We start from the raw sequence: 22,041 nt of genomic DNA, 5'->3' as shown, positions 1-22,041 counted from the left end.
TAATCACCCTAAAATACATTTTACAAGGAAGGAGAAGTATGGCTACGTTGTGACCAAAAGTGCTGTTCTCATAAGTAAAAGAAAATGTTCGTATATATAAGTAAAACATAAGTAATTGTAAAGATATTTAATCAAAAAAGTATTCAAGATAAGAGCAAGTGCTCTTGTTCCAAAACAAAAAAAAGAAATAAAAACAATTTTTGATTAAATTGGTCAACTATACCCAACCTAAAAAAAAATAATCACCCTAAAATACATTTTACAAGGAAGGAGAAGTATGGCTACGTTGTGACCAAAAGTGCTGTTCTCATAAGTAAAAGAAAATGTTCGTATATATAAGTAAAACATAAGTAATTGTAAAGATATTTCCTGCAATAATTATGGTGATAAATTCTAAACAGAAACGTAATTAATTTCATTGCTATTATCAGTGAAGGGTTCGACCATTTAGGAAGTTAATAAATAAAAAATACAGTTAAACTATTAACACAGTGTGTATTTAGAATTAAAAGTAGTTGTTAAGTATAATCTGAAGTGTGGCAAACTATCTTAATAAGTGAAATAATTCAGGCTTTTCCTTGATTTTCTGGAATTCCTGTTGTGTTATCAGTTTTATCTTGACCTTTAAAGTATATACTTTATTGAATATTGTTTTGATTGTTTAAGCGCTTTGTGACCCTGATCTGGAAAAGCGCTATACAAATAAAAATTACTTACTTACTTACTTACTTATAATATGAACTTATCATAATACTGACTTTAATATATTTAAAAAGAAAATGGTTTTATTTGAAAAATATATGTATAACTTAAAAAAACAAAAAAGGTTTAATTAATTTTCGGTAAAGTAAATTAATTGCATTAGTTAAAACGTCATGAATAACATGTAAGACTATAATGTTAATAAAGTGAAATGTTTTAATGAAAAAGGTGCGATTTTCTCGTGAATGAACCAGCACTGAGAATTCCGAGCCGACCGTGAAGGCGTCACCAGCGGTCTCTGGGAGGGATGAGGCTGTTGTTGTTCCGCGGCTGCCGAGACTCCAGCCTCCTCGCACCGGGACTCTCCGCCGCCCAGCGCCGTGGATGGAAGGACTAGCAGCGGACACTCACCTGACTCTCAGCCGCGGGAGCAGAAGCGACGTTTAGCCGCCGTTAGCTTCGCTTCTTGTCCGCGACTTCTGGAGGATTTTTTTCCCGCCACATCGGAGCAGGTAAGAACACCTGTCCTTAACCCAACATCGTCACCAAAACGTTCCCTCGTTTTTTAAACAACACAAGTGACGTAATATATATATATATTAAAAAAAAAAATTAAAAACACAAAATAAAACTATGACTGAGTTTGAACAAAAGACTTGTGTTGTTTATGGTCACGGCGGGAATCGAACCGGAAACCTTTGGGTCACATTGTTCGTCTGATGTACTTGAGTTTCTCTCTGGTTTCCTCCCAAAACATCTAAGGTTATTTTTTGTTTGTTTTCGTGTAAAAATCTGGACCTTTGACCATATTTATCTGAACCACACGAGGTCGCGAACATTTTTTTTTCTGTGCGGATGTTTTAGCAGGTTTTTGTTTTTTTTAGTGTGATTGTTTTTTATGGTTTGTATCTTTTAAAATAACAGCATAACTCACTTCTAGCTTGGATTCTTATACGTAATATCAACTATTTGCTATTAAATACGTGAAAATCTGTTAAATAAAAAAATATAAAATACGTTTTAATCATTAATTTGACACATTTGTTACTAATAAACATCAAAGCACTTGTTAACTTGACATGTAGTGATAAAAATATACATGAAGAACCAAATTCCATACAAGATTATATTGTTATTATATAAGATGGACTGGCAGGCTTTCCAGGATGTCCCTAGTCTTGCCTAAATGGTCTTTTTTTTTTCTAATACACTGAGTGGAAGTTCACAGCTAGAGGGCGACGACGTTTACGAACGAATGTTTATATATTGGCGTAAAAGTGAGGTGAGTAGGTTGAAAAACGGGTAAATCAAAAATAATTGTTGTTGTGTTTTCAACTCCAAACTGATGTGTGTGTGTAGCTGAGAATTGAAGTAACTTAATAACTAACTAACTAAAGTATTAATAAAGAAAGTAAAACAGTTTTGTTGTTAAAATCAAAACTACTTTTGATTGAGTTTGTCATCTTTACGCAATCTAGAAAATAATATTTTACATTTACAACATTTTACAAGGAAGGAGAAGTGTGGCTACGTTGTGACAAAACGTGGTGCTAAAAAAAAACCCAATTAGAATTTAAACATCTTTTATTTATTCATTTAAATAAATAATTTAGCACCTATAGCATTTAAGCTACATTAGCACTTTGGTCATAATAAAAAAATCTCCCAGAGTCCACCTCTGGACACGCCCCTTTTTCTTCCTTGTAGCACAAACTTTCCCGTTCCATGCTTTTGCTTCATTATTTATACTCTCGGCTTTTTGGAAGAAAAAAAAACGTTAAACGTAAAAACTGTTGTTACGTGTATTGGTCGTTTTTCTAGCTAAAAGATCTAGATGTATTGATCGATCGTTTTTCCTGGAATCATCTCTGGTCAATAACATTAACAGGAAGAACAGATAAAGAGTCCAAAATCAGTTTTCTCTTTTTTTTTGGTTTTTGGACCATTATACAACAAGCTCAGTCGTTCGGTAGATACTCAAAGTAGATCTGCTGCTCTTTCTTCTTTAAGTGAAATAGCGACAGACCTTGGAGAAATGACGTTGGCTAGCAAAGTATCTCGCATTAGAGCTATAAGAATTCTGGGTAAAAAAAAAAAAACGTCTATACACGTGACCCAACTTTCTGATAATCGGTACAAGATTGGTCTTAGAAAAAAAGTGTATTAAATGTCATCGTAAGTCTTGGAAAATCCAGAGAATTTGCTTTCAGAAGCTCCTTCACTTTCCTCAAGTCTTTAACCGTTTAACGACGTCTGTAGCTCGAGAAACGTTAAAAACTCTTGGTTATCGCTGTCAACGTCGCCCGGCGCACGAACTGGAACAGGATCCGGCGGATCGGGTCAGCCCGGCTCACGGCACGACAGCGGCTCGGCGTGAACACATTATGCGAGCTGACATAACCGGCCGTCCTCCTGGCTCCCATCCAGCCGCTCATCATTATGCTAACGGCGAGCGCTCCCGACTGCAAATCCTTCAAGATGTCGGCGCTAAAGCCGCCCGGAGTTCAGTCGGTTTAAGTGAAATTTATTCGACTCTAATACCCCCCCATCCCCTCGCGCTCGTTGTCATGTCTGACGCCGACTAAGACCCCGGTCCGCCGGAGTGGGCAGCGAGGAGCCGGAGCTTTGGTTGTTGGGGAAGAATTCCAAGTTCTCCTCAGGAATTTTCCAGCTTTTATTTACCTTTTCGAGGAAAAACTAGCCAACATGATCCACATGTTACACGTCTAAACCTGAACCTGTAACGGTCATGGAAGTAATGAATATATTGTACAGTACATGTATATGTACTGTAAGTAAGTAAGTAATTTTTATTTGTATAGCGCTTTTCTAGACCAGGGTCACAAAGCGCTTAAACAATCAAAACAATATTCAATAAAGTATATACTTTAAAGATCAAGATAAAACTGATAACACAACAGTAGTTCCAGAAAATCAAGGAAAAGCCTGAACAAATAGAAACGTCTTAAGATGTTTCTTAAAGGAGTCAGTAGATCATCAAACACAGAGTTCGTTCCAAAGCGTATTTTTTGTTGTCTTATAATAGTCAAGATGGTCCAGTCAACGTCTTGAGTTCAGAGCCAAGAGAAAGTTCAGATCCACTTGTGGGCGGTACCTTCAGTACCAAAGCTTGTAGGAGTCGCTGAACCATCTGGTGTTTTTATTCTGTTCATCTTTTGGTGTTTAGTCTGTGTTTTTCAATCGATGAAAAAATGAATACTTATAAACATCAATTACTTTACAAAAAAAGACAAATTGCCACCACATTAATTTGGGTCAGAAACAAAAAAAATGGTGCAAACTTTGGTAATTAACAAAAGTAATTAATAGAATAACAAAATGTATATTGATTTAAAAACACAAAACCTCTAAATACTAAGTAAGTAAGTAATGATATGTAAAGATTAAAATAATAATAATAATTTTAGGGGGAAAGGTCTTGTAAAAGAAAATTGATTACATTTTTATTTAAATTTTTATTTAATTTACTATTTTTGTCAAAACTACCTTAAAAAGTAAGAAGGCATTATTTTCTTCCTTTTCTATTGTACTACAAGTGAGTAAGTAAGCAGTAAAAAAAAATAGTAACGGGGAAAAAAAGCCAAAATATTTTTTCAAATAGAAAACAGGCGAGTAAAAAAAAAGGGAACATATGAAAACATAAAAGATTGTTCACAAAGGAAGATGTTGCCTGAGGACATTATGGAGGTGAAAATAGACAAAATAATTTGTATTGTTTCAAAAAGCCAGTAGGAACAGTAGGAAGCACCAAACAAAAAGAAAGTGACGTGAAAGAAAAATGTAAAGAAGAAAGAAAAAAGAACAGAATATACTTGAATATTTTTTAATTTAAAAAGTTGACAAAAATTTTGTCATAGTGGTAGATCATAGGTTTGTTGGAAATTTTCCATTTTATTTAGTTTTTTAGTCCAGGTTGACTAGTAGATAAACTTGCTCAGGCCGATGGATCCAAAATAAACACCATTTATTTTACTCGACTGTGGCAAAAAAAACACACAAAATCCCAAGGAATCCACCATCAATTTGTAATCAGTCGTGGTGAAAACTGTGGATGAACATCCAGCTCAGATCTCCGCTAGCTTCGGTCGCGGCGTTGGACACAAGTTCCCTGGCATCGAGTCACAGAAGTCAGACGCCAGATTCCGTCTCTTCGCCTCCTGCCAAAGAACCCCTTTCTCTCTGGTGTTTTTTTCCTTCTTCTTCTGCTCATCAAAAAGCCCTCGCTGTGATTCCTCCTCTTCCAATTCTGCCGTGGCGCTATCAATCATATCTAGCTCTCAGCAGACTCTTGCGCTCATTAGGGATGTGAACCTGTAGGTAGCCTGCAGCCCTCCGAAGCCATTCATCTCGCTCAGCAGGACACGGGGGTCTCGCATCTGGAAGCGGCGTTTCACGAAAACAGGGCTCGTAGCTGACACGACGCAGGGCTGTAGACAGTCGATACATTTCTTTTTTAACGGCTTCTTTTTCAGCACCGGGTCTGCCAAGAATAACGGCTCTTGAAGTCTGCTACCGATTTGTAATTGGCAAATAAGCCGGAAAATAATCGGGTTGTACGGCACATGTTTAACATGCCTGAGATGGCCTTTGAAAGACGTCGGCAGCGTGTCGCCGGTGAGGACACTTGAGAGGGAGATGGTTGAGCTGCCTTTTGTCCTTCCTTCTCTTGCTCTTTTTTGCATCCGAGCCGAGAAAGGTTCTGCTGATTCTTGTGTGTTTCGAGGACCGCAGGGTGTAGTCCCTGAATTGTTCTTCCCCCCCGAGGCGATGCTTCATTATGACGAACACGTCTGAGTGCGTCGGCTTGAAAACAACGGATCAGTTAGACCTGCAGATGATTCTCGGAGTGGATTCCGTGCGACTTTCTGCTTTCTAAGTTTCATAATTGTGTTGTCGCTAGCGTCGCACATACGACTGATCTTTGTGTTGTTTGAGTCTGTTGGATTCTGCTGGAAGAAGTAACGGGATAGTCGGAGGTCGTTCTTGGAAATGGCTACAAAGAGCAACACCAGAAGTATCGGAGGTACTTGTGGGGAGGTTTGGAGAAAAAGGTGAGGTAAGGTCTTAAAGACATGGAGAAGATCGAAGGTGTTGGTGGAAGTAAACGACCAATTGTGTTCGAAAATGTGAAAATACTAAAGACTATGGTGATGATTCTACTAGAAATTGGGTTTTGTTTTTGACCTTCACTGCTGCACTCATGCCTCCATGCTAGTCATAGCTCAGATGGTAGAGTGGTTGCCTGCAGTCCAAAAGGTTGCAGGTTCTATCCCAGCTCCAGACGAGCTTGTGTCCCTGAGCAAGACACTTTACCCCGATTGCTCCTGATGGAAGATTCGGCGCCATGTGGTGCAGCCTACTCCCATCAGTATGTGTGACTGGCTGTCAAAGCGCTTTGTGACCCTGGTCTAGAAAGGCGCTATATAAATAGAGATTATTATTATTATTATTATTACATGTATCTGTCGAAAAGTCTCGGATCATCCCATCAGTGCCTCAACCTTCTATGTTGGTCACCTTCATAACCTATTACGCTCCTTCCAATCTCCTGAGTTTGACCACTTTTAGCGGCATTCAAGAAACCACCGATGAGCATTTTCAGTGTTGAGGTCAATCCTTCAACGGAACCGGAGTCACGAGTAGCAGAACACACTTGACAGAGAACACTTGTCTTTTAAAGTGAGGTTGACATTGTGTAGTCAACTGTGGTGCACCAGAGATCTTGTTGTCTGTGTTGATTAGTGGTCGTTTGCTGCTCATTATAATGAAAAAAGAGGTAAACTTTCTGTTTTTAGAAACTTAGCTTTTGCCAATTGAGTACTTTTTCTTGAAGGGGAAATGACTCGTGGCTTGGTCCAATTTATAGAAATCAGATTTGAAATCCATCCACTCTCTGACCAGTGCTGTGTCCGAAATCGCATACTAGCGTACTCAAAGTTAGTATTTTTAGTGCGTAAGTGCGTCTCAATTCTTAGTATGAGAAATTTAATGCTCCATGCACACTAAATTGTCACTAAAACACCCACAAAACTGAGTATGGTTCGATGGACACTAACCACCCTAAACGGCCGCCATCTTAATGACAACAACGGAAGTATAAATATATATACAGGTATATATATATATATATATATATATATACTTACAAGTGTATTTTCGGCAGCGGTAGAAGGATGACACGTCTTCGGTGCTGATACCAGCTTAAATATCTCGCGAATATATGGATTCTCATATGTTTTCTTTATTTCCTTTTCCAAACTTGCAAAACGTGCCGCCAGCAGGTGGCGATAGCGTTCAACAGCTGTTGAAACATCGTTAAATAGTAGTAGAAGAAGAAGCTGTTGTGTCATTTCCTGTTAGTGTGTAGCGGCAGTGTTTGATTTGAGACATACTATCTGTGGAGAATTTGCCTACTAGTTAGTATGTACACTATCCTGATGCATACTTACTTCTAGTATACTAAGAGAAGTATGCGATTTGAGACACAGCACAGGTTTCAAAAAAGTTGCGGGTCCAGTAATCGTACTTCCTCCAAAGATTTGGCCGACTTTATCTTAGTCCACGGAACTCGTACATTAAAAATAAAAAGATTATAGATTCAGCTCAAAGAGAAAGATTCCTCCTATTAATTCCAACGCTTTTAAATCCTTTAAACAACTCCCTGAAGGCGACTTTACCGGCTCTCTGGTTTGTCGTCCTTCTATTCTCGCACCTCAAGAAAAGAAGGGAAGGAACGAATCCCCTCATGTGGAAACCAAGCAGAAAACCGGGAGGCTTGAAAATGTTTCCTCTGCTTACCAGCACGCAATGTTTTTTACCAGCGAGAGCAGAAGTAAACACGAACTGATGCCCTTATCAGTATTAATGTGGTCTGGGAGCATGACGGCGGCGGAGCAGTGGCCCTGTTAACCCTCACAGCCACTGCACGCCGGCCCCAGATAGTCCATGAAGCAGCCCTGTACAGCTGCTCTGTCACAACACATGTGTCACCACTCAGAGCAAGGAGCGCCAGGCGAAACCCCCGGAGGGTCCCCCGAACCCAACTTAGTCACACCACCGCAGCCAAGACGGCCCTCGACCAAGTTGCGAGCCGCCATGATGCCTCCTGACATCCTGCGAGCTGGCACGACAACAAGCTAAGAAGCGGCCAAAAAAAACCACCGACCACGGACCAAATAACGGGGAGACCGCCGATAGGGACGCGGCAGGTTGTTTTGTCCGCATTTGAGTAAAACCCCCTGCGAACATCAGTCGTCTGTCTTGTTCTTTCACACAAACTGGGTGGAAATGGAGAAAAAAAGGCCTCGTGAGAAATCACGAACTGTAGCAGCGATAGCATTAGCTTGTCGCGCAGAATATTCGATCTCCTGCCATCCTCGACTACAATTGAAAACTCAAACGTGAAAACACACTTCACTGGTCTTGACTCTATGTTCTGTGTTTAAACGTGTTTGGGTCGAAACGATCGCCTGTACATCGCGGGTTAGAATCCTAGAGAAGTAAAGTGGGACCTTTGATAAGTTCTTTGGTGCTCCTTGATGATTCTGTCAAAATCCCGTTTGACAGAAACTTCTGTAAAATGACATCTGATGATTTGAGTGTAAATCTCCTTGTTTGTCTGTTTTTTAATCCTCCAGTACAAATCTTTCCTTCCGGTGCCACCAACCAATAAATATGTACATGTTTCCTAACACAAATACATTTTTCCAAAAATGTTTCCGGTACTGTAAAAGTAACATTCAAAAGAAAAAAAGACATGTATTGTTCCTTAAAATGTACTTCTCTGAATCCTGTTAAATAAGTATGAGATCCTTAAATCTAAACTGTTAAAAATACATATTATATATTATACATTTTTAATAAAAAATAACCATCTTATTATGTTTATGATTTTGTGTTTCTTTTTGCCCAATTGTTAATTATTGTAGAACCACTTTTATGAGGAAAAAAGACTGAAAGATGTCGTAAAAATGAAGCTAAAGATCTCTTAAAAACTTGATCAGTTAAGAGGGCCTTTAAAAGGGACCCCCATGTGGCCCCACAGGCCACACATCAAGAAGCATTTATGAATCACTTTTCCTGGACTCGGCATCCTCAGATGAACTCGAAGTTAACTCCAAATGTTAAATATTAATCTGAGGTTTCAGCCGCTTAATAATTCCCACTGAAGGAGTTTTGTGGGCGAAGATCTAACGCAACATTTTAACATGATCCGAGAGGCGAAGGAACGTGAATATGTAGCCTTCAAGAGATGGAGGTCGCCACGTCTGATTAATGTGGTCGACGCGCCGCCAACTGGCCGCTTCCTCGCCGAGATGAATCGCTTCATCAATCAACGCTTCGCTTTTAGCGGCGGCGTCTCTACTTCACTGGAATGTTGATGAAAAGGACACAAACAATTCGAAGTCATCCGTGTTTTCTGGTCCTCTATGACCTCACCAGGGCCACGTAAATACAGGTAAATGGTTAGCCAGTGGAACGTATCACGGCTATTTGCTTTTAAAAAAAAAGTATCTCCGTTTTGGTTTGATGGTTGATGGTTACTTCTGAAACCCAATGGGCCAGGGACCGGTTCGTGAAGCAATTGTAACTGAGCTGTAGGTGTGTTCTCCCTGTGTTACGTGGGTTTACTCCGGGCACTCCGGTTTCCTCCCACAGTCCATAAACATACAGAGGTTGATTGATAACTTTGGGAAATTGTCCATAGGTATGAATCAGAAGAATCAGAATCAGAATCCTTTATTTGTCCCGCGAGGGGAAATTCGGTTTAAACAGCAATATACAAAAAATAAAAACACCCAGAAATAAAAATGAAATGTAAAAAATCTAAATAGAATAAAATAGAAATCTGCACCATATTATGTATACAACATATTTACAAAAATAACAAGAAGAGGTGCTGTTTTTATATTTAATATTATCTGGCTGTGTTCTTGTTGTGGAGTCTGATGGCAGCAGGGAGGAAGGACCTGCGGTACCTCTCCCTCACACACCTGGGATGGAGCATCCTATCACTGATGGAGCTCCTCAATGCCCTCAGTGTGTGCTGGAGAGGGTGAGACAAGTTCTTCCTCATGGAGGCCAGCTTGCTCTTTATCCTCCTCCCAGACACTTCCTCCACAGGATCCAGGGGGCGCCCTAGGACGTAACCGGCCTTCTTAATAAGGCTGTCCAGTTTAGCGAGTGTGTGTGAATGGATAAACACAAACTTACAAAGTCTTTAAAAGTTTGGAGACACATACATACAGAACACCATTGTCGACATACAACCAAATGTACATAAAAGCAAATACACAAATATCTTCATGTAACCAGTCCAGAGCTCTTGCTGATTCAGCGTTATTGCCAGATGTTGTTTTTCTTTCACGCACTTAGATGTAGTTTGTTTTGCAGGTCGTGCTATTGTATTTTTACTTTTTTCTAGCCGAACGTCAGTCTGCTAGTACAATCCTGACATTGAACTGGTCCGCGGTACAAAAAAAATTTGGGGACCCCTGACATGCATGACATAATAAAACATGTTTCTAATGGTCATGTCAGTACCCTTGGATACCTAGTGGTTAGCCGGAATGCGAATATCGTTTTGGAGGTAGACGGTCAAAATCGTGAAAAGTGGAGATAGTTTTTTAATATGCTAGCAACACAGGTAGACCGTACGCTAACTGATGATTTAGTGGCGTCAATTTCAACCTTGTGGGAAGAAACCGTAGCACCCACAGGAAACCTATAAAAGAATAAGGAACCAACTCACAATTTACAAGAACAAAACCAAACCTTCCCAATAACAATGAGCAATTAAAACAACGTGGAGATAACAGGATCGTAAATGATCTAGTGTCTGATGTTAGCTTGATGTAGAAGTCGCGCACAAATGGCTGGATGACATGCATGGAATCGTGTCTACTCTTGTTATGACCGCCGTGAATCGCTCGGCCAGTTGGTTAGATAACATTCGTGGACATTTTGGACTCCCGAAGTAGTAGAAAAATTCATATGAAATTTAAAGGGACTTCAAAAGTGAGTCTGAAATCGGATACCGATGACCGGATGTAGCTATTTGGTCTCATGAGGCCTCAGTAGTCGTCTCGCTGTCAAGTCACATCACCCTCGATAGCTATGCTCCGCGAACACGAGCAGCATCCGTCACACTCAGGAGATGGCAGGAGACTCGACTTGGCAGCTCTCGAGTCCTCCAGCAAGTTTTTCCCGAGGTTCCTGCTGTGAGATCACAGAGCGACGAAGTCTCTCTCGTTGAGACTCTCAGGTTCTCGCCCACTCGCCGCTCAGATTGGTCTGAAAAAGCACAAACGCACCTACTGACAAGGACGAGGCGACAAAAGCATCGTTTTTGCCGCTTTGTGCGTTTCTCAAGGTGATTTGTGAATTCGTGCTAGACGTCGCATCAACAGGCCCGTCGATTCCTACACATCAACGTATCACCAGAACAAATGACGAGTCAAGTCAAGATCTGTGTTTGTAGCTATGTAGCTAGATAGCAAACTATTGGTTAGTGGACCAGATGTGTATGTAAAGGCATTTTTCTGGTGTCCAAAAATATTAGTTACATTAACATGAAACCAGTCAAAATTAGGAAGGAATACAGCCGCTGACAGAATTGGTTATTTTTGTTGTTGTTGCCCATGAAATAAAATGAATTTCCATTGACAACCAAATGATGTGGTGATATTTTTGGTAAGACATTTTCATCAGTATAATATACACACAAACGACTACCTTATTACGAGGCGATTAGATCCGTTTTCTTGAACCAAAATGAAAAGTTTGACATTTTGAAAATGTTCTCACTAAGAAGGTGACAGTAGACTGACTCCAATTTTCATTCAATTACTTTTTTTTATGTTTTTATTTCTTTTTTATTTAAGTTGTAATTATTTTTAATGCGTTTTGGATTGTTTTTTTTGCCACAGTTACTACCCCTATTATAGCCTTTATCTTTATATTTTTTTAATTACATTATTAAGAAAAAAACAATAGAAAAGAATCACTGAAACACTTCAAATATATCTATTAACGTTTGAATAAATGGACTATTCTGATAAAAGTTGAAAACTGTATGTTGATTAAGTCAGTTATTTTAAAACCTGTAGATAGGATTGTCCTTCCTTATGAAATATCATTGTGACTAATGTCTGTTTAGGGCTTTAGTCACTGTTCTTTTGTTGCACATTATTAATTAATCTTCTCTGGACCACTTGTCTTGGCGAGGCGAGCCATCGAAAAGGCAAATCTCAAATACAGTTTTTTAAGTTTTCTTGTCTGTGTCTTCTTAAGGAAGACATTCACACCCTTGAGGAAAAATAAAAAGTCCAGTTGAGTTTATCTGGCCCAGCTAGGACAAGAAGAAGAGGAATGTCTTCTGAGAGCCAAAAAAACAACAACATCTGGTTCTGGTTAAGTTGTTTGACTAACAACTGGAGATTATCTTCAAACTTTACCTTCTGAGCTGGAGCTCGCGTTCAAAGAACACTCCTCGCGTGACGCGAGAGCATGACAAACTCCTACCATTACTCTCCCGACAGTCTCCGGATCCAGATTTATGAAGCAGAATCTCCTCGGTTTATAAAGCATGACACGTCGGCTCGACTCCTCGGTGCTCAGGGGCAGCCTGGAATCTGTTTTTGATGCGAAACCACAGACGCTAACTCTTTCCACTGCTCTCGGGTCCCTCGAGGCGCAGGAACACACGCTCGCAAAAAAAAAACCTGGACAAAAAGATCACGGAGTAAACATCCAGGCAAAACAAAAAGCAGCGATACTAGAAAACACTCTTGTGCGTCATTCTTTTTTTTCGTTGAGCGTTTCCCAAGATTCCCGGGTCTTAAAACTTCAGGTTGTTTGTTGTGCAGCTGCCTTGCTCGAGGCGCTTCGGTCCAGCGGGAGCGAGAACTGGCAACCTTTTGGTTCATCAGTAATCAGGGCGAATCACACACAGGTGAACGTTACGAAGCCTTTATCTGACGGTTATTTAGGGATGAATGAGCCACAACATTACGACCAGCTGTCTTACATTGATAACCATTTAGGTTTAATAGTTGTATTTTTAAATATCTGGCAGTTTCACAGTCGTGTGAAATCATGACGGATTGAATGGAGGAAAAAGATATGAATCCTCAAATAAATAAAATAAAAAATGGTGAATTTGAATAATTTTAGGTAGTTTCATTTCCCTACATTACTGTTTCTGACTGTTGAGAACACTATGTTTGTTATGGTATGACTGAGTAGCCTTCTTGTTGTTTATGTCACAATCTCCAACTTTTCGCAACATCGTTGTGAGTAGAACTTTCATCCTAAAACTTTAAAATCGCCTTCGAACAAAAACGTACATAATCATAATCACACTCGCCTTCTAACTCGACGTCTCTATGCCTCCATTACGCAGGAAGTGGTGAATTTAGATGGGATGCAGGATGTTATGAATAAGTGCGATATTCGATATTGGTGTCTTGAATTGCGATATCGATATTATTTTCTTTCACCTAAAAATGTAGCCGTGTGCACGCGCATCCACGAGAACTGTTAAGGAGGTACGGGGGTTTAGATAATGAAAACGATGCGATATTTCCCTCCTTTTATTCCCGCGCTTCGGTGCCGACAGATTGGAGAAAAATATCACTTATAACGCTCAGTTTCGCGGGACTTACATCGGTTTCCCAGAAACTGAGCTACATCAGAGAGGAGCCGTCGGCGTGTCGCGATATCACCAAATCAATAATAAAACCCACCTCTTTGTACATGCACACATAATGGTTTATACATGCCCTGACGCTAACAACTTGGCTCACTAGCATACGGCGGACACGTTTACACTTGTTTGGAAGTTCCGCGATCGTATAAGAACATTGAAAACAACTAAGACGAGATAAAAAGTACTTACAATATGTTGCTAAGGGGGTTAAAAGAGACGAGTGACTGGATCGGTCGTATTTGAGTAGCTCATAAGTTAGTATTACTTCCGTGGATATACTGACCCGTCAAGTCAGCGCGCTGGCAAGACGCGTTGCCATAGCAACCGAGCCTAGCTAGCACAGCTAACAGACAGACATAGACGTAAACGACAACGAGACATAGAAGTACAAATTGACAACTTTACAGAACGTGACACTGATTGGTCAAAGTGCTTATTTTATACAATAAAACATTATAAATTATCACAGATGTTTTTTACGCATATCGCACCTGCCAATATCGCGATATCGACATTTTAGATTTTTATCGTGCAGCCCTAGTCTGCAGTGTTGCGTATCCATTTGGTTCACCACATGGATACAAGAGATTAGGTACAAATCGATGCTCGGTACACTCGCTAAAATGACCTCTTGGTTTGATGGCTGCCGTGGGGCTCCTCGTTCGAAAGGTCTACGGAAATACGGAAAGCAGTTTGAGCCAAGCGCACATTTTCCCAAAAATATATCTCAGTCGAAAATACCGAGCGCGTTGACTCGCGTGGCCTTGGTTAACTTCCCCATCACAACGTTTCAGGACACGACACGCTGTGCATGTCTGAGTGTGTTTGTCGATTCCGAAGCGCTGGAAGGGGTGAGTCAATCACAACAGCAGAAGTCATCCCTGCAGGCGATCTGTCTCCACTCATGACAAGCTCCTACGGCACTTATCTTTCCCGCCCTGACTCATTCCGTCCATCCGTCCACGTCCTCGCTCCGTCGCCCCGCTCACCCCCGAACCCCGCTCTCCCTCCCACAGCTTTCGCCTCGTGATGCGCCGGCGCCGCAATTACCGGCTCATCATCAAACGGTGTAATGAAATAGAAGTGGAGATGGAGAGTCGGACGGTGAGGGGGGGGCGGGGGGGTAAAGAATCCTAAGACTGAGGTGAAGTGTCTGACAAACACCTTTACACACTCCTGGATGTCTCAAACACACACTGTAAAACACAAACACAGCCAGCGTTCACTTGCGATCATCTCACATCCCTGCCAAAACGCAGACAGAAAGAGACGGATGATATCCCCTCGGGAGATTTTTTCTCTCTCCCCGTTTCTTGTTTCCTCTACCCTTCCGTCTCTCCTTTTGCGCAAATGCTCGCATACTTGTTCGCGGCGTCTCCCCCTCCCTCCCCCTGCCTTTCTTTGAAGAACAAGAAGTATTGCTGTACATGTAGGAAAGCGACTCTGTCGGTATTCTCATTGTGTTTTTTTTTTTTTTTTCTCCTCTACCCCCCGTGTTCAGTGAGCTGTCATCTGTGACCAGCGTTGAAAGGATGTCGGCGAGAGAGAGAGAGAGAGAGAGAGAACGCGAAAGTGAGGGATTGAGATTCTGGATGAAAGGGATGGCAAGGCGAGGGAGGGTGGAGGGGGGTAGAGACGTGGAGCTGGAGGTCCCCACGGAGGGCAGAGGGAGTGATGGCACGCTTGTTTCTTTGTGCCCGAGCAAACGTTGCGACGGCGGCAGCGAGTCGAGGTGATGGAGAGGAAAATAGCTTTGGGTAACAAAGCGGCTCCGGAGGGAAATGAGGGGAGAGGCCATCGAGGCTAATTTACAGACGCACTTGAGCACCGTGGCACGATTGGCCCTCGTCGGTGGTCCGTGGTGGGGTCTGAGATCTCATGAATAACACATATGTCGACGGAAGGCGATCTTTCTAAAGATAATTCAAAAAAAACATTTCCGTGACGCCCGGGGGCAAGTTGAGGCGGTCGTCCGCCTCATCTCGTGGAGTCGGCAGCTGCTTCTATTCACTCGTCAGTCAGGAGCTTCGCCAGTGCTGTGTCTCAAATCGCATACTAGCGTACTAAAAGTTAGTATTTTTAGTACGTTAGTATGTCTCAATTCTTAGTATGCGAAATTTAGTGCGCCATGCATACTAAATTGGCGTACTAACACGCCCACAAAACTAGCATGGTTCGATGGACACTAACCATACTAAACAGCCGCCATTTTAGTGACGTTTTAAACGGAAGTTACGTCGTATATAAATGCATATATATGCATATACTTAAATGTGTATTTTCAGCAGCAGTAGGAGGATAAACACGTCTTCGGTGCTGATACCAGCTTAAATATCTCGCGATTATTTAGATTCTCATATTTTTTCTTTATTTCTTTTTCCAAAGTTGCAATACGTGCTGCCAGCAGGTGTCGGCGATAGCGTTCAAACAGCTGCTTGAAACATCGTTAAATAGAAGTAGAAGAAGAAGCTGTCATGTGATTTCCGGTTAGTGTGTAGCTTCAGGGTTTGATTTGAGACATACTATCTGTGGAGAATTTGCGTACTAGTTAGTATGCATACTAAACTGATGCATACTAACTTCTAGCATACTAAGATTAGTATGCGATTTGAGACACAGCACAGGAGACTGCCAAGGTGCAGGCTTATCGCTCCCAGATCCCCACCCTTCGCTCAGACACCCCTCGATCTACTGCAGCAGGGATACCAAAGTACCACGAAGCCTCCCGCCCACTGAACCGCAGACGTCTCACATTAGTCATCCCCTTCAAGGAAGAAGTTTTTCAGATTTTTCTTTCTCTCTGATCACAGATTTTTATGTCGACAAACAATAAATACTTCCATCTGTATGTCCCTGTACCACTACTACAAGGTTGTGGCGCGTGGGCAGCACGCGGAGCCATCGGGCCAACACTTCCCTCGACCCAGTTTAACACCCTCAGGAACTGGTTTATCTTGAATGTAGCCATAAGTGCAGTGATGCTATCTGTTCGAATGCTAACCTCCAGATGTTTTTTTTCAGGACTGACCATGAGCTCAATGCAATTTTTTAATGAAAAAAAACCTGCTTAAAGAAACAACGTTTAACTCCCCCACACCTTGGTATCGGAAATATCTGTTGGCGAGAATAAATCTGCATTTATATATTTTCCAATTATTGCCGCAGGGACGTGTGAAGAGCATGTGTTAGGTGAGAACAGCACGCGATCGGGTCGGGCGTCAGTGTGTCTTATCAGTGATTTGGAAGCAAATGCGCACGAAGCAGCCGAGAGAAATAAAGCTGTTCAGTCGAGCACAGCGGGGGGTTTATTGAAGCGGACATTTTAATCAGCCGCCCCAACAGGGGCGAAGATGGTGCCGTTTCATCTCGGGCTATCAAGGAAGCATAGACAATAGCCGCGGAATGGTTCCGGGGTTGGGAAACGAATGTGACGGGGACGTCCAGTTGTTGACGCAGAAACATCTGGATGTGCATTTATTCTGCATGAAGGGGAGGAACTGTCAGTCAGCGGCGTGACAGCCTTTTCCGCGTGATCAAAAGAACCGGACTTAAAATTCAGTTTCTGACGCCGGCGGCTTCGCACAGACACAGAGGGAATTGCAAATGTCCTGTGAAAAGGAGGTGGACAGGTTGTCCTCAACTGTTCCTGAGACAGGTGTTTCCTCGGGAAACTTGGGAGTTGACTTCAGCTGTGGTTTGTTCTCCAAACTTCCGCCCGTGGTATTTAAGTTACCGCTTCCTCCAAACTTTCATTCACACATGTGTGCACGTGATCGTTCACACTTTCTTTGGATCGCACTTCACATTCAGAGATCCACCTTTGTTTCACCAACGTGGTCCATGTGGAACCACTTAAAATCTCAGCCCACGTTACGCTGGAGTTTTTCTTCATTGTGTGCTTGAGTTCAAGTTCTCTAAGTGTTCAACATACCACAGGTTTTCAGGATTTTTTACACTCTGGGATTTTTCTGCTACACAAAAGACTTAAAAAAGAAATAAAAACATGTTCGTTTTAAAATGTCACCAGACTGAAACGATTCCCAGTCATCTTTTGTAAGATTGAATGCTTATATAGCTTAAAAATATGGTTAAAAAAATAAGCTTATGGAACATATTTGTCGTTGATTGTTTAGCATTTGCAAGTTGGATTGTATTGTTATTGCCGCACAGGTTTAACTAGATTATTTGTCTGACTAAACCATAAAAACTACTGATGTTGATTTCTGGTGGTTTTCTGGTCAACCATCTGGATCCAGGTCGGTTTTGAAGGATTGATCTTTTACTTTAATGGCTTTTGCAGTTACAGCTATCACTCAAAGTTACATTTTGATTAAAAAAAAAAAAAGAAGATAAACACAAAGTGCAGTCAATGATTCGACTTCTGTTTGACTATGTTGCTAATATTTGTTCATTGCAAATTGTGTTGCAGTTGAACTAATATTAGCAACATAGTCAAACAGAAGTCGAATCTTGAAATGATGCCAGAGGAATATACAGGAACGCGGTTGAACTGACATCATACTTGTGGTCTTGTGGTTAGAATTCACCCTCGACCTGGTTGACAGCAGTAACCGTAAACCAGCAACAATTAGGAAACGACTCTTAAGGCTCGTCATGTTACGTTACTTTTTTCGGGGGCGGTATGCTCTCGCCCTGTTCTTGTTTTGTATACTTTTGAAAATAAACTCATGTTTTTCTTTCCCATGAACAGTTAACGACAGCACTTTTTGAACCATCTGTCTATGATGTGATAGGACGTTGAAAAAACTTTTCCTTTTTTTTGTTATTTAAAGGAAATTGAACCAGACATTTGTATCAGACGTAGCCTGAAGACCTTTTGCTCTTCATGCTATTTAAACGAGTCAGCATTTTGTGAGTTCAGTCGGTTGATATCCCACAAGTAATATTTGTCCCGTGACGCCCGACTTCCCCACAGTTCTACTCTCTTCGCCTCCTCCTCACTCAAGCCTAAAATCTCTTGAGACTTCGAAAGAGTCACGTTTGCGTCTAAACGTTTGTTTCAATCCGCTATATCTCCCAGCCGTAGAAGTCATTACACCATGTAGATGAAGCAAATCGTGTCATTTGTCAAGCTGGATTGGTTCTCCGACCCACTGGCGCCGCTCTTTGCTCTCGCTGTTGACACACCTTCCCTGTTTTGGGATCCATTCCAGCCGACAAATTGGTGTCAAACATCTCAAACGCTTCCACCGTCTAATCGATGGGGAGTCGGTGGTGTGAGGGTGTGTGAGGGTGTGTGAGGGTGTGTGATCCCTCCATCTGCGTCCCACTTGTTACGGCAGCAGCCATCTGCCAATTCTTCCTGCTTGATGGCGTTATTGCCGTTTCGGATCCGTCACGCCGCCTGAGACGAGTGTAACTCGTTCGCACACATGCTGACGCGGCCGCCAGCGTCATTAAAAGACATCTTGTTAACATTGAACACATGATTAGTCCAACATATTGTATGTGGTCTGATCAGAAATACGTTTAAAAAACCTTTGTACTGAAGACTGACACCGGACTTTACTTTTTCCTCTTCAGAGCCAAACCGGAGAGAGAGATGACCCTCGTTTTGTCCATGAATCCTTTCCTGGACCCAGAGGGAGACCCTCCTCTCTCCTACAAGCCTGTGTGGGGATCTGAACGCTGTACCAAGACCTGCCAGTCCAGCCCGGCCCCTACATGCAGTACCGAAGAGAAGTTCACGCAAGGTACTGGTGGAACCAATGATCACGATCTAGTCGGTCTACTAACTATTAACATAAGACAAACGGGTTCAGTTAACTGTAACAAACATGATAAGATGGTAAGATTCCTCTGATCCCTTCCCACCTTCAGCATCATTCTTTTTTGTCAACCTCCAGAAACATCCTGCAGGCGGTTTCCGGACCATGTGTCCATGTCCAAGATCGCATACTTCAAGAGGAAGTTTGTTGACGATGACGAAGCTCCGTTCAACTTCAGGACCTACTGCCAAACTGTAAGTACAGACAGGTGGTTTCCACCGAGGGAGGGCAGTGTGGGGATGTATCAAATTAAGGTCCCTCAATTATGTGTCCTGTAGGTGGCGCCGGTGTTGGAAGAGAGGGCCCACGTCCTACGCCTGTCCCTGGAGAAGATGCGCTTCATCGACGACCCCGAGGCGTTCCTGAGGCGCTCCGTCCTCGTCAACAACCTCCTACGCCGCCTGCGAGCGGAGATCCTGCTCCAGAGCTCGGACTGGTGCTTCCCCCCCAATCCCGCCTTCGCCTCCGCTCCCTGCATCCTGCCGGCGACCGCCAACCCTGCGCACCAGGCGCTCCACGCTTTACCTCCTCGGATCTGCCTCGCGCCCCAAGCCGGGCCGCCGTTCCGCAAGCGTTTCCGCATGGTCCGGGCGGGTCAGGGGGAGCTCCAGTCCGACTGTGCGCAGACCTGCTGCTGTTTTTACGCCGCCGCCGCAGCCGCCGGTCACTACCTCCATCTCCCTTTCTCGGTTTACGACGCGGCGCTCTCCGCCTGCCCGTCCACGCCGTCGTCGTCGTCCCTCCTTCAGCTCAACGGTCACGGCAAGATAGGACACGCGTTACACCAGCACGACGACGACGAAGACGAGGAGGAGGAGGAGGAAGACGAAGAGGACAAAGAGGAAGCGGGTTCTTCTATGGAGGGCAAAAGTAGGACTAGGATGTGCGAAAGGACAGGAGACGAGATGGAGGAGGACGACGAGGAGGAGGAAGAGGAAGGAGCGACGCATTGCCAGTGCGAGTCCGAAGTAAAACGCCACAAGTCACACACTTGGCCACGTCGAGCTCACAGACAATGATTCTGATCCTCTTCTACACCGTTGACTTGATACCAGCGACCAATCAGCTGCGGCGTCTGTCCAACAAAAAAAAAAAGACGGCCGACTGTCGCGCTGAGCTGAAGAATCCCAAAAGTGAATTTCTTGCACTGTCTCCAAGACCAGTTTACTGGTGCAATGGTCTCGTGTCAGGACCCTAAATGACCCGAGAGGTTCTGGTGGTGCGAGTGTGCCATGTAGCATTTTGACAAACTTGATTTAAAATGTGAGGTAACGTTAGCTTCGCTTCGAGCGCCGTCAAGAGATGGTGACTTAAGAGACTGAGTGTAGGGCCACGAAAGGATTCTGGTCTGATTCGCACCTTTTGAAATGCTAGGTTGCTAATGATAGTAAGCGCTATCAGCCGTATTTTTTTTAACGTTTTACTTAAGTTCTAGATTGACCATTAAGACTATAGTCCCCCTGAGACCATGATAAGGGTTTGATGAGTAGAAAATAAATGAAATCAGAAAAATAACTGAAATTTTGATGAAAAAAACAGCCACTTTTAAACAAATAACTAGCAAATAAAATGTACATGGGAAAGAAAAATGAATAGGAAATTATCCAAAAAATTGGAGGGAAAAAGTTTCACTAAATTAATACAACATTCAATCATTCATCACAAACACATATTTGAGTTAATCACACACAAAGTACAAAAGCACAAGAAAGAAAAGTTGAGAACAACCTCCCTTCTGTGGCCCTCACGCTCCGTCAGAGACAAGGCAGCAGTTGTATAACGTCACAAGCAACAATCACAAAGGTGTAGAACCGACAACTCCAAGTGCCTTATAGTTTCACTCGTCTTTACTTTGTGCGTTCTTGCGCTTGTTGTCGTCAGAGAGAACACGGCGTGTCGACGTCCATTTCTAAAGGAACTCGCGCCCCAACGTTCGACTGGTCTGCATGTTTTTAAATCGCACTTGATGTTCAAAAGAAGGAAGAAAAAAAATCCAGGTGGCGCCGACGATCACGGTCGTAGAGCTGCACAATATTTTGTCTCAAGTTACTACCGCATTGTTTTCTGTCCTGGTACCTCCTGAAGACAACTTTAGGTTAGGCTAGGTAGAACTTTATTGATTCCTCAGGAGGTCTCCTTCGGGAAATTGATTAGTCACAGTAAGAAAAACTTGGGTTTTGTTTCTTTTTATTGAAACATTTTACTGAAAATTCCTGAACACTATCTTCATACAAGGTCCCAGTATTTGGTTTACTGTTACTTCTAATTGACTTCAACTTTTATCCATTTATTAATCTATAGCAGGCCTCATAAAAGGACATAATGGGGCAGAAATGGCCCCCGGGCCGTGTTTGACAGGTGGTCATGCTTCAAGACATGAGCTTTTGAATACCTTCTGAATATTGTGCAGCTCCGAACCTTCATCCGATCTCTGCCTCATGACTGTTCGTCGAACTCTGAATCAACCAAACCCGGACTAAAACGTCACTAACTCGTCCCCCCCGACGACTGTTTTTGGCTCTCGTGCCGCTAAATGTACAAAAAAAAAACAAAAGAATAAGAAGAAAAGACGAGCCCGCTCGAGTCGTCTCTTTGAAAAAAACCTGTGAGTTAACGTGTTATTTTTTTAACGACGATGACGGAAGCAGTGACTGTTTCTGAGACGTGTAACTGTAATTAAATCTTCACCGGAGATTACATGTGATGTTCTGTGACCAGTGTAAAGATCAGTAAAAAGATTTGTTCGACATAAACGTTTGTGTGTTTTCTGCTGTTTGTCGACGCTGACGTGTGCGACGGCTTTCTTTTGTTTCCACAGAT

General features: G+C 42.4%; 1 protein-coding gene across 1 annotated transcript; it reads left to right on the top strand.

Annotated features, from left to right (window-relative positions):
* The first annotated feature begins 1,026 nt into the window (after positions 1-1,026).
* Positions 1,027-21,974, top strand: sertad4 (SERTA domain containing 4). The gene is made up of 4 exons (XM_087779287.1): positions 1,027-1,214; positions 18,977-19,146; positions 19,300-19,415; positions 19,500-21,974. Exons 2-4 carry the CDS (start codon positions 18,996-18,998, stop codon positions 20,238-20,240), a joined length of 1,008 nt encoding a protein of 335 aa, XP_087635413.1. The 5' UTR covers positions 1,027-1,214; positions 18,977-18,995; the 3' UTR covers positions 20,241-21,974.
* Positions 21,975-22,041: the final 67 nt, after the last annotated feature.

Source organism: Callionymus lyra, chromosome 18 (genome assembly GCF_982586985.1).
Source record: "Callionymus lyra chromosome 18, fCalLyr1.hap1.1, whole genome shotgun sequence".
Classification (NCBI taxonomy): domain Eukaryota; kingdom Metazoa; phylum Chordata; class Actinopteri; order Syngnathiformes; family Callionymidae; genus Callionymus; species Callionymus lyra.
The sequence above is the reverse complement of the archived record's forward strand: the minus strand, read 5'-3'. Positions and strand labels throughout refer to the sequence as shown.